General features: G+C 41.1%; 1 protein-coding gene across 2 annotated transcripts in view; it reads right to left on the reverse strand.

The window, feature by feature from the left end:
* rai14 (retinoic acid induced 14) overlaps nt 1–11,848 on the reverse strand; it is a 44,787-nt gene extending 32,939 nt beyond the window's left edge. Inside the window, exons 1-2 of one of the 2 annotated variants that reach the window (XM_024380841.2) lie at nt 11,623–11,848; nt 10,930–11,012 (exon numbers count right to left, since the gene is read on the reverse strand). In XM_024380841.2, coding sequence (XP_024236609.1) covers nt 10,930–10,965 — 36 coding nt within the window. In that variant the 5' untranslated portion in view covers nt 10,966–11,012; nt 11,623–11,848. Of the gene's footprint in view, nt 1–10,929; nt 11,013–11,602 lie in introns of both variants that reach the window. The other variant, XM_024380840.2, reaches the window with a different exon arrangement.
* Between the last annotated feature and the right edge of the window lie 1,971 nt (nt 11,849–13,819).

Raw genomic sequence — 13,819 nt, forward strand, 5'->3', positions numbered from 1 at the left:
CCTGGTTTAGCTTTGTCATTATGGAGTATTGTGTGTAGATTGCTGAGGATTTTTTTATTTTTAAATCCATTTTAGAATAAGACTGTAACGTAACAAAATGTGGAAAAAGTCAAGGGGTCTGAATACTTTCCCATGGCACTGTATGCGTTTTATTTTTCATCCATTTTTTTTTACAAAGTTAGAATTTTCTTCCATTAAGAATATTTTGTGTAGATCTTTAAAAAAAAAGATACAATTAAATAAATTTGAATCCCACTTTGTAACAACAAAATGTGGAAAAGGTCAAGGGGTGTGAATACTATCTTAATTTTAAATTAATTCCTAAACATTTCAAAAAACATAATTCCACCTTGACATTATGGGGTATTGTATGTAGGCCAGTGACATAACATCTCAATTTAATCCATTTTAAATTCAGGCTGTAACACAACAAAATGTGGAAAAAGTCAAGTGGTGTGAATACTTTCTGAAGGCACGGTAAATATATATTCCGGACTCTGACATTGCTCGTTCTGATATTTCTTAGTTTTTATTTTTGGGATTTGTGTATTGTTTTGTATTGTATTGTCAGGTATTACTGCACTGTTGGAGCAAGAAATATAAGCATTTCGCTGCACCTGCGATAACATCTGCGAAATATGTGTACGCAACCAAAAAAATGTGATTTGAAGTTACAAACAGTCAGTGACAGACTCCTTGGTAGTGCAGCAAGGAAGTGAGCCAGACAAAGATAGTCAATAACAGTCAGTCAGTGTATAGTACAGTAAGGGAGTGAGCCAGCCAGCCAGATAGAGAGACCATAGCGGATACTGTCAGAATGTGCAGGAGGGTAAACAGGGATTACAGATTAATACAGAGACACAGTGCAGCTACTTTTAAATGGTGGCAGTCCTGCTCTGGTCTGCTCTGTTCTCCAACACCATTAAAATCCACTCACTCTGCACTTCTGACAGACTGGGGTCAAAGTCCACATCACCTTCCTGCCCATTAGGCCTTACTACACTCCAGCTGGATTTCACATGTCGACTAGCCTTATTCACATTTAGTAAATAATCTATAATAAAGTTGTTGATTGGAGCCTGCAAAAACATTTCACAGTTTCAAAGAGAAATTTCTCTGCATTTCCAAGCCACATCCACAGTTCCCAGTTCTCTTTCATTTGAACCCAGAGGATGTCTGTGGAACTGTGGTTGCACCAGCATTACTTCAACTGCAGTAGAACGGAGAAGATAACATAACATGAAAATACTGCCGTGCTCTAGAAGAACTAACCAAACAGAACACTGAACAATATCGCGTGACTGTACGGTGTAGTGCGATAGATGAAACGGACACACAGGAGGCGGGATATTGCTGCAGTGGACTGTGAATGCCTTACCATTGCATTTGACAGATCTACAGTAGTGGACTAAGTGGAGCGGAATGCAATGCTCAAATTTCAAAGGGAGTGACATTCCATGGAATGGATCAAATTCAAAACCACTGTAATATGGGCGTGGCTGGATGCTGTGCCTCTGATAAAACTGCCATAAAACACACAACAGTAAACCCCCCCAAATGCAAGATAATAGTAATACACACTTACTTATATAGTACACTCACTCACCACACTAAAATGTGTATGTATCAGCCCTTGCACATATGTCATGCGAGACTCCTCACTGCTGCAGATGTTCACTCAAAACAAAATCTAGAGCAATAGCTAACTCGGTATACTGTATCCGGGCTGAGTCAGCCCCCTCCCTAAGCAAGGAAACACTAGCTACAAATTAGGCTACTGTCCATCAGTAGAAGTACATGGATCACATTAGTGATGACATGGATCAGCTTGGGCTGGAATATGCTCTTTTGTCAAACATGGAGACAGATGATCAGTTTCAGTGAGGGGTTGTAGGAAGTTGCGATGTACTCAAACTAATGCAAAAGTTCAAGAGTAAACAATTGAACAGATTTTCACTTGGATTTGGACGCGTATAAAACTAAACCATGACTAGCGACATCCCTTCATAAACCCAGAGCTGAATGAAATATTGTGTAAAATGGCCCCGTGGCTACCGGCTGGTCTGGGGTCTCTCTTGAGTCAGGGCCAAGCCCTGTAAAAACAGGAAACACTTAACATTATCTGGAGGGGCTTGTGTGGCTAAATGACCATCGGGGTAAAGAAAGACGTGGGACAAACATAACCACCCTCTTCCAAGAGTAAACATTCAGCCCTTATCTCTAACAGGTCTTCCTCGGGAGAACGAGAGTGGCGGGAACAGTTGTCCTCTGAGTAGTGTTCCCGAAAATCTGAGTAACGTTCCAAAATCAACTAACTTTTCACAAAACTGTATCAATATTGTTCGGTTTGATCTAATGCAGGATGGGTGGGCCTCTTTTGGTAGTTTGTACTGTATCAAGCTACACACCTGCAATACTTCAAAATTGGGATTTTCAACTAATTGGATTGTTTCATCTGCCTATGAAACTAGCACCATGATAGTCTCCCAACCTAAACCCCAGGGTACAGACAGTATGGTGTCAGCCCATAGGCAGGTTAAACATGTACCATCTCCTATACAATAGGCCAGTCAAACCTGTGAAAAGCATGCACTCTGCTCCCTAAATCACTACACAATGGTCTCTGTTCATAGTCTGGCAGCAGGATAGCACAATGATAGAGAAACTACTCCCTTTTGGGCACATTACATGTTCATAGTCTGGCAGCAGGATAGCACAATGATAGAGAAACTACTCCCTTTTGGGCACATTACATGCTAAATAGACTATCTTTGCCATGAATTACCCTGACAGTATTTTAAAAAAAAGGTTATTATTGTAATGTTCCTGAGCGGGTTTTCCTCTGAACACCCCTATCCCTGATGAGTCCGGTTACAGTATGGTGTACAGGGGGACTACTTTATGTATGGGCTGTGAACCTCACCGGATGCGCCGGTCAGAAACCCAACAGGTGAACCCCCTATCAATACTCTCTCTGAGACATATGTGACATCTCAAAAAAGAAGGCTTGTTGTCAAACCGGATAGTATCACATGAAATACTAATCCCCATGGCGAATATCAAAACGAGTTTTGAATGGAACAGATATGCACAATTTCATCCTAATTGAGCAAAAGCATTTTCCTAACCAGCATGGAGAATTCAAAGAAAATAGACATGAATTAGGTGAAAATAAATGTTCACATCAAATGTTATTCCAAAATCTGTTCTAGACTCAAGTCCACTTCCTGTTCTTTGAGGCCCCGTCTCTCCAATAGAAAAAAACAAACCCAGACTGCAAAGTTGTAATTCCTTCAGCTACACTCAATGTATTTGTTTAGTTTGAGACACTTTATATTAGGAAGAAGGAAATCAGGAAGACTGACCCTTAAAACAGTGAACTGAGTATCCGACTAAAACAAACTGTTGATCCTCTCACCAATGTTGCCATAATAACAATAACGCTTAAAGCTGAATTTGCTAATTCATTCCAAAAGATTGAGTGATGCCTGTCAACAAAATATGTAGAGCAAAACTTATTTAGCCACAGGTCATGCAAGCACCTGGGTCTCCTAGCTGTACCAAGTATGTAATGATCCTAACTGTGCCACTCCCATTACAGTACAGCAGGCAACTGGGCCAACATCATAAACACACAGTAAATGAAGCTCACTGGGTCACACCAGGTTAGCAGCACAGCGGTCCCTGGTGATAGCAGGGCTCTTTACTGGATAGCAGAGATCAATCATGTATAGGAGGACTTACTGCAGAACAGAAACAAACTACATAAGACCTACTGAGAATTGCAGATGCAGCATTTCTGGAAACTGCTTGAGTGTCCCACTCAACAAAGAGGAGGCCATCTTGCAAAGCTCTATCCCGGATGCAATTTCCTGAGGGCAAAAGTACACTTAGACCATAATCTGCAGCCCAAATCGTATAAATAGATTTGACCTGGGGGGGTTATGGAGATTGTGAGAGGAAAAATCTCGGTAAAAGACACCAAGACCCTAGTAAACATTTGATTACGAGTGTATGTTAAGCTCGACATGAAGCAGTCCATGGAAAGTGTGTTCCCTCAACTGTAAATACTGTGAAACAAGGCATGTACTTTCTACACAATAGTCAAGTATATGGGGTGTTCTGTTCTGGATTGCCATCCGAATACACTTTTCCATATGTAGACTTGTTCTCATTCCAATGCTCACAGTTGTGTCACTCAGCCAGCTTCTGGTATTCTCTCTATACTGTTACCGTGCCAACTATTCAAGGATTACTTCTCCACACAATAAGAGCAATGTACTGTATAAGTATACCTGATGCCTCTGGTATTCTCACTATCGTGCACTGTACTACCATACCGGGTCTGGTCTGAAGGACTTCCACTACGGCCTGCTGGTGAAATCATCAGCCTAGATTTACACAGAGACCACTTAGTGCAGACAGACAGCAACTGTAAAAGTCTCTCTCTCTCTCTCTTCTCTGGACCCCCAAGGACAAGCAAAACCCAAGAGCCATGATTTTAATGTTTGGCTTATGGAGAAAGTTTTACACCGGAGCGCAAACTTGCTACAGGCAATACGATTTGTTTCTCAGGCTCAGCAAAGACAACTGCACAAAACAAATGATCTGAGGAACAGCCGATGACCCGAGGTCTGACACCACTTCAAGTGCGTCCCTATGGGTATTGCCTGTCTGCCACCACACAGATGCATGTCTGTGTAGAAAGGGTGGCAAGTATCTACAGCATTACGATAAACAATGGAAATGTTCACTTCAAGCACTTCCTAACACAAAGCACATGCACAATGTCCCCAAAACAAGGCATCCTTTCTACTAAATAACAGCTGAAATTGCTTAAGCAATCTCAAATAGGCTCGAGCAGTATACATGACTTTGAAACTCCAAACAGAATAAGGAATTGGAGACCACAGACAAATCAGAGTTAAACAAAGAACATATGGTAGGTTTCAGACAGATTTCCACTCTCAGACATAGCAGTAGTCTCATGTTTTTTTCATACAAAATAGTACATTTTCACATGTACATTATTACCTCACGGTATTAAACCTCTAAACGTGTGTTGAATGCACACCCCCACATTTAGTCAAATTAACTTTATGGCCTATTTAGACTAGCAATTGTAGCTAGGAATCCATTGTGTAGACATCATGCAAAAAATACTTGACTGTATATTGCCATGGCATCAATTACTGCTATATAAACAGAGGGAAGAAATTATAATTTCCACATTTCCTTTTGCGTCAAGTCTCTCAGTCCATCCTCTGGCTTCCCCATCGCCGCAGTGCAGACTGAGCTTGGCCAAATTAACTTCACCGTTTTTCATCTTGTAAAGGTGATGAGTAGCCAAGGCAGGGGTACAGACAAGGGACTGTTGTTGGAAAGCATATGTATGCGTTTGAGAGTAAGAACATCATGTTTTCCCTCACATGTGATCTTGGCGAAGATGCTGGTTTTCTGAACCATTGCAGTTGGTGGGGTTTATTATTGTGCAGGAGAAGCACAAGGTTTATTATTGTGCAGGAGAAGCACAAGGTTTATTGTTGTGCAGGAGAAGCACAAGGTTTATTATTGTGCAGGAGAAGCACAAGGTTTATTATTGTGCAGGAGAAGCACAAGGTTTATTATTGTGCAGGAGAAGCACAAGGTGTATTATTGTGCAGGAGAAGCACAAGGTTTATTATTGTGCAGGAGAAGCACAAGGTTTATTATTGTGCAGGAGAAGCACAAGGTTTATTATTGTGCAGGAGAAGCACAAGGTTTATTATTGTGCAGGAGAAGCACAAGGTTTATTATTGTGCAGGAGAAGCACAAGGTTTATTATTGTGCAGGAGAAGCACAAGGTTTATTGTTGTGCAGGAGAAGCACAAGGTTTATTATTGTGCAGGAGAAGCACAAGGTTTATTGTTGTGCAGGAGTTTCCTTTCAGTTACGTCCCCAAGGTGAGGCCTAAATGTCGCTTTTGATGCATACAGTAAAAATAAGCCCAGTACTAACACAAATAGCTTTTCCTGTTCAATAAATAAGCCCGGTACTAACACAAATAGCTTTTCCTGTTCAATAAGTAATCCCAGTACTAACACAAATAGCTTTTCCTGTTCAATAAGTAATCCTAGTACTAACACAAATAGCTTTTCCTGTTCAATAAATAAGCCCGGTACTAACACAAATAGCTTTTCCTGTTCAATAAGTAATCCCAGTACTAACACAAATAGCTTTTCCTGTTCAATAAGTAATCCCAGTACTAACACAAATAGCTTTTCCTGTTCAATAAATAAGCCCGGTACTAACACAAATAGCCTTTCCTGTTCAATAAATAAGCCCAGTACTAACACAAATAGCCTTTCCTGTTCAATAAATAAGCCCAGTACTAACACAAATAGCTTTTCCTGTTCAATAAATAAGCCCAGTACTAACACAAATAGCCTTTCCTGTTTAATAAATAAGCCCAGTACTAACACAAATAGCTTTTCCTGTTCAATAAATAAGCCCAGTACTAACACAAATAGCCTTTCCTGTTCAATAAGTAATCCCAGTACTAACACAAATAGCCTTTCCTGTTCAATAAATAAGCCCAGTACTAACACAAATAGCCTTTCCTGTTCAATAAATAAGCAACATTCGACATAGAAAGCTCCCCATTTCCAGAAATACTGAATGCCTGTTGATAAATTGTGGGAAAAACAGCTCTCCCTCACAGAAACACATTCATTACTTAGTTTCCTCTTCTCATTCTATGCATTATGGAGGCGCAACTAACAAAATATCAGCTGAATCAGATGGACCAGAGGAGGGATGTTCTGCGAACAAATTGACACAAGGTTGCCAAATTGTGACAAATAGCAGTATGACCTTGTCAGTGATCTCACTTACAAGCTTTTCACCTGGACTCCTTCAGGTCACATGTCATGCCTGCAGTAATGCAAGACGTCCTAAATCCAATAACTATGTGCGTTAACTTTAAAGGGAGGCCTTCCTTTACATCTCTACTTAAGTTTCTCTCTCTCCCACTACTCTAGTGGCATTCCCTTCATCAGTGATCAGTGGACTGTATCATTACCTCATTCCTGGCGATAATGTAACTGACGCCACAGCCCGAGCCCAGGAACATTTGATTTATTACCACATTCTTTTTTTTTTTCATTGTGGCGTTCAAACACAGACAGAATTAGCACCGCGCTCTAAACATCCACAGAGCCATCCTATACCATGCTCCGGGTCAGTGTCAGCTCAACCTAGAATTACTGGGAGTCAAGCCTTCTGTTATTGACCAAGTTCCACTACTTTGTCTCTACTTCTATAAACAACTGATAAAGAATCCACGTGGTGCTAGTTTTAATAAACTCCACGTCAGTGTTTGGGCTGTCTCTGAGACCCCCCTCAGACAAGCCTCCGGGATCTATCCCCCCCCCCCACACACACCCCACCAGGCAGCCCAGATTAAAGCCCTCCTACACCGGTTTACTGTCACTGTCCCCCCATTAAGAGGCCTTTCAGTAAGACGACAGAGATAAGAGACAGTGTGCGTGTAGCCTGCTCTGTGCTGAGATCATTCAGACAGCCGTGTTTGGTGAGTCGAGGATACATAATCCAGCACACGCATGAATTAGACACAGTCTGGAGGCTAGAGGGGATTGGAGGGGGCGGTATGTTGAGACAAGCCTTTGTTAATCCCTCTGGGCAGCCAGGGCAGGGTAATACATCAACTCCAGTGCAGAAGTATGGTAGTAGGCTAGAGAGTCTGTCTGGGAGGGAGAAGGGTAATGCAGGGACACGGTAGTATGTTGACATGACAACAAGATGAGCATGGTCACACATGGTTGTAATAGTGTTGTTTACAATTTCTCTTCTCGCGACCGGCCAGACCGTGGGTATTTTCAATAGATATACCACAATAATCACTGGAACAACCTCGAGTACACATGCCAATATCTATATTTCTCCAATACTTCAAATGAGGAATATTGTAAAATGTGTAGGTGTGTGTGTACAAAACTGTTCATGGTAACTCGGCCAGACCAGAAGGTAGCTACTGTAAACCACAGAGACCTTGGGAATAGGGATCTACAAAGACTCTAATAGCATAGTACTTCAGAGGCTTGAACTCCTCCCTGTCCCGCTGCGCCCAGCCAGTCTCATTCCCCTATGCTGCGCCGCTGCCAGATTCTATGATTGGTCACCTGCAGTTTGGCCAGGTCTCAAGCTCTCTCCTGATTGGATCTGTGGTCTAGATACTGCAGCTGTGGATTTCTGATTGGTGACTGGGAGGGAGCAGACTGGATATAACCTGGTTTCTGGGAATGTGCTTGGCCATTAGCCACAGAGACTTACTGAGACAGAAAAAAAAACAAGGCTCTCACTTTTGTTGCTATCGCCAAATGGGCTTAGACTAAAATGCTAACAATATTCACAGACACATACAAAAAATACAACAAAAAAAACATTCATCAGCTCTTCTCCTTTACCACGACCTTATAGCTAGACACTGTAAGACACCTGCTGCTGATAGTTTACAATGGCTGCTTTTTTTTTTAACCAGTGAAACTTGTTTTCTTACATGGCTCACTTGATATAACATTTTCCTTCATGCAACGTTAAATCTGTTTAATACCAAGCTGGGAAAGCACATTTACACCACCTGGCCCTGTCAATACAGGCCTGCTAGATGATCCAGTTCCAATTTGGGTTGTGAAGGCGCTTGCGTTCCGTAAAACAGCATCAGGTCAATGGAACTGTGTCCAACCTGTATGAGCCAATTGCAACACAGTCTAGCCTAACCAGTAAGACACAGTTGCAGCAACAGAGGCTAATCTGTAACAGAGAGTTGCATACATACTAGATGACTAGACTCAATGAAGGTGTCAGGTAAGGACAGGTCTATAGGGGATTACTGGCTAGTCTGAAAAATATGCACTTGGGCTAGAAGAAACAGGGGGTAGGGGAGGAGGTGCAGAGGGAAGGATAGCTGAGACTAGGATGTATGAACTATAATGACATAGCTGGAAGTGCTGGGCAAGACTTTTCTCTAATAATCACTGTAGACACAACTCCACTCCATTCCTGAACATTCTCAGCTGAGTTCCCTGTTGTAAGAGTGATTGACTTGAATGCCTATTGCAAATAGATCATTGTAGATTAAGAAAATCCCGAGAGACACATTTAGCATTGATTTGACAGTTAACATTATCGTAGTCCTTGGATAAAATAGCCATTACATTAAAATGACTTTTTGGCAAATGGCTGACTACATAAAACGATTTATATACTGGCATTCCAGGTCTCCTTGTTTTGTAAAAGAATGAATGTCTGGCTCTGGAATGAATTCCACCACAATCTCAGGCTACCACACAGCCCTAAAATAGAATCAGGAGGATATTTTCTTTCTATTGCCCTTGATTAGCTTGGTATGGCTGAGGGAAGAATGAATGTGGTCTGTGGAGCTAGCTGATCCACAGTAATCCCACTACTCTGACATATGAGGAGGGTTTTCTCAGATTGTATGAGAGGAAAAGTCAAGCCTCATAATGGCACATGGTTCTGGTATTGACTTAGGCTGTCCATCTAAACGCCACATGGAATATGTACAGGCCGATAGCTCAACTTGAGAACCTCTCATGAGCCTCTTCTTAAAACTAGTAGTAGCATGTTAAATTCATAAGATGGGATCAATTGTATACTAAACCAGAATTCAACAAAAATATAATATATCCGTTAATAAAGAAGGCAAGTCTACGGCTGATTCTGATGGTTTTTTCCCCCTGAGTGAGCAGTTTTGAACGTTTGTTTTGAATGTATTCAGTCCAAGACTCTACCATGACCACCAGTGAACGATGTGTTTCTTGTGAGGATGAGAGTAGTGAACCGGGTCACAGTTTAGGTCATTTTCAATCTACTAACACTAAGGCAACCAGTGGAAAGAGTGAACTGTAGCCAATCTTGAGGACAGAAGAGGAATTTTTAATAGCAAAAAAAGTGTGAGAAGTGATTAAGTGGGTGTGAAGTAGATGGTCACAGAGATACAGACCGACTGTTCCTAAGCAACCTAATGTGAAAAACACCCACGGGTTGCAACTCCCACTGTTAAACTACATTCATCAGCAATAAGCCATGGCTATGTTTCACCACAAAAGCATCAGATCCACGACTCCATTATCTGTGGCATTAATATTTGCATTTAGCCTCACACTTTTATAATTACAAGCTAATAGAGGTATCTAGGGAAATAATTTCCCATCAGATTTGCATAATGCAAGAAAATATACCTTCCATGTATGTCCTATGATTTAAGGCGCACGTCAAGTGCTAAACACAAAGTACTTTTCCCACAGATAATCCCAACCTGAAACAGTTTTTGGGCCTCTTGGCAACTCTTAGTATTCCAGTGACACAGGAGGACTCATCAACTCTTACATATTTCAGTGAAGGTATTCTGCATTTAAATTGTCTGCCTGTCAATAACAATAGGAACGGTTGAGAAATGTAAATTGATTTATGAAAACCCAAACTTGAGTGTCCTACTCCCTGACTTTTGGACTTCTCCCCAGCTTCCTGATTAGGTACGTACTCCTCCGAGATGACGGAGGTAGCCAGTGTAAAGTGTCTAAAATCGCCCCCCTTCATGGCCACACTCTGGCACTAATGCTGTCTGATACAGGTCACCGTGACGACCAATGAGTCATACTCAGTGGAAGCTGCTCACTTCCTGTAGGATCTTTAGAATACTCCCTGCCTGGAAAAGTCACACCCAAATGATTCAGTCACAACTATGGAGAAACAACCTGTTATTGAAATAGCTTTACGACTGAGGGCTTCATTGCTATGACAGTCACAGAGCCATACGGATGAATGGATGAATGGATGAAAACATTCTGTCAGGCAATAACATACCACCACCACCCAACCCCACTGACAAGTCATGCATGTTCTTACGTCGCTCTTCCTAAACTTTGCTTTAAGGCTCTTCATGTTAAACCTGGTCCATACAGTTTTCCCCCACTTGTCCAGGAGCGGCTCTGAAACCAACAACAACAAAAAATGCATAGTTACACATCTTACACTTTTAATAAGCTTAACTGCTGAAAAAGCTAACTCTAAATAGTATTTAAAGTGCAACAGGACGAGGCATTAACAAAATGTGAAAATGTAACACTTTGTCTAATTACATGTTAACTTATTTGAGAGTTAGCCCTTATTAGCATTCATATTATGTAACTGTGTAATATTAACAATTTGCAATTGAAACGTGTCTTGCCCTCTGCTCATTATTCTAAAGGCGCCATAGCCTATCCAGCACTAATGAATGAAAACAAACTCATGGGACTGTAGTTTTTGGCTGCTACAAAGTATCAAGCGAGCGCTCAAGTCCCATGGCACGTTGGACGTGATTTTGAGGTGTCTACAGTAGCCTGTAGCAATAGATTACTGAATATAATGGCTACATTAGTGCACAATGTTCAACGGCATTGTTTTTGATTATTTTTTATCCGATACATTTGTTTCATTCAACCAAACTTGCTCGTTAGCGAAAGATACGAACAGCTAGCGAGCTAACAGTTAATTCAGTCTAGCATCAACTTTGTAAATATGAACACTGGACACTTACCCTATAAAAGTTGGACTCACCGAGGAATAGCCTGCTCTTGATAGACTACAAAACCTGTTCAATGCAGAGTTGACTAAATTGTCAGTCGGTAGGAATCTATTCAAATAGCATCGACACATAGAAAAGGAGTGGCTAATATGAACAAATAAGACCACCAAGATAGGCTATGCTGGCTAGGTTCAGGCAGAATACATTAAAAGTTGGGCTATTCAAGTCCCTGTCGCTTGACCGGGAGCTCTCTGATTGTTCAACGGGTTGAAAGGGTGACGTCATTCTTCCCTCGTGACCAAACTCTTCTGCATATTCCCATTCATGAATAAACATTTTGTACAATACATGTGCAATTCAATTATAGTCTTGCTTTTATTGCAATTACAGGAGTAAAAACTGTTTACAACACCGACATCGGGGCGATCACACATCTCTACCACTGTAAACAAGAAAAGCGTCTACACAAAATCACACTACATTTCTGCAGATTAGTGATGGGCATTCCGGCTCTTCTCAGTGAGCCGGCTCGTTCGGCTCAGCTCACCACAAAGAGCCGGTTCTTTTGGATCCCTAACGGCTCTTTAAAAAAATATGTTTTGTATTTTTTCAAGTCAAACAGTTTGCGATAGTTTGACTATGATTGGTGTTAAAACAATTCTAATTAAAGTATTACATGAAATCATACTCTACCTTAACCAAAACGTATTTAAAAATGCATTGGTTTGTTATGAAAAAATAATGCTATTAAACATTTGTATTTAAAGTATAACTTTTTAATTAATATAAACAAAGTGCATACAAATCTAACCATTCAAAACGAATACAATCTGAGCAGCATAATATAATATTGCACCATATCAAAGAAAAATAAATAACAATTTGCAAAACTGCAGCATCCCATAAAGTGAAATAAATGTAAAAAGGAAGGATGCTATTACACATGTGCATTTAAAGTATAACTTTCTAATGTATATAAACAAAGTGCATATAAATGTAGCTATTCAAAACTAATACAATCTGAACAACATAAAAATATAATATTGCACCATATCAAAGAAAAATAAATAACAATGTGCAAAACTGCAGCATCCCACTTAAAACATTAAACTGGTCCCTCTTTTCTCTCTCTTCCTTATTGCCATGTTATAACCAGCAGCACAGAGCAATGCTGACCATATTTTGCATTTATAAGAGATTTGCATTCAGAAATGCAAGCCGCCTCACTTTCGAGGGGCTGATGCGGTTTCTTCTCTCAGTAATTATTTGTCCCGTTTTTGAGAAGACCCTCCCAGAGGGAACGGATGTGGCCACTGTGCAGTCTCACTGTCATGACTTTAGTAAGCCGTGGGTAGACAGAGGCCTTGTTCTTTCACCAGCTCAGAGGATCTGCAGATCTTTGGAGGCGGGGCTCCTCCAATTAGGATCGGACCTCCATTATGACATCTGCTGAGGGATTCCTCAGTTGCTCTCTCGTCAAACAGCATCCAAACCGCAGACGTTTGTGGCACTACTCTTCCCCCCCCCCGCTCTTCATCGCTAACTTAACAGACCATTTTTCCATCTACTTGCCATTCTTGGACTCTCAACAGTTCCTCTGCCAAGTTCTCTGAGGTGTGTCTGTCACTGAACTGCTCTCAGTAGACATCAGTTGACATGGAATAAGTGATTTTGTCAGTGGTAAGGCAAACTGCAGTAGGTGTTGATTTTGAAAGGGTGTTCCTGCATGGAATTGTGTTCATTGGATTTAGACTATTGCTATAATTTCTAAAACCATTGTCCTCCACGATTGAAAAAGGCTGGAAATCGGTGGCAATCATTTTAGCCAATGCAACATCAATTTGGCCTTGTTTTTTACAGACATAAACTTTGGCATAAACTGGTTCATAGAAGACTGCGTTGCTGTGGGTCGCGGAGTAGGCCTACTTGACTGAGTGGCTCCACCACTATCACTGGCAGGCCCGCTAGTTTCTCAAAGCTCCGCTACAGCTAGCTTCACAGTTGGGTGCACAGTTCGCATATGCCTGTGTAGGTTGTGTGTAGAACCGGCTTTATATGAGATTTTGTTTTGGGAAATTCTACACTGTGCTCTAACGTTGTCTACATTATTAAAATGCATCCAAATGCTATTGTGCTTCCAACTCATTTTCCAGCTGTTGTTTTCACAGCTGTCCTCACTCTCTCTCTTCTGCTGCTAAGTGTGTGACGGTGAGTGAGTTGGCTCGGCCC

This window comes from Oncorhynchus tshawytscha, linkage group LG20 (genome assembly GCF_018296145.1).
Source record: "Oncorhynchus tshawytscha isolate Ot180627B linkage group LG20, Otsh_v2.0, whole genome shotgun sequence".
Classification (NCBI taxonomy): Eukaryota; Metazoa; Chordata; class Actinopteri; order Salmoniformes; family Salmonidae; genus Oncorhynchus; species Oncorhynchus tshawytscha.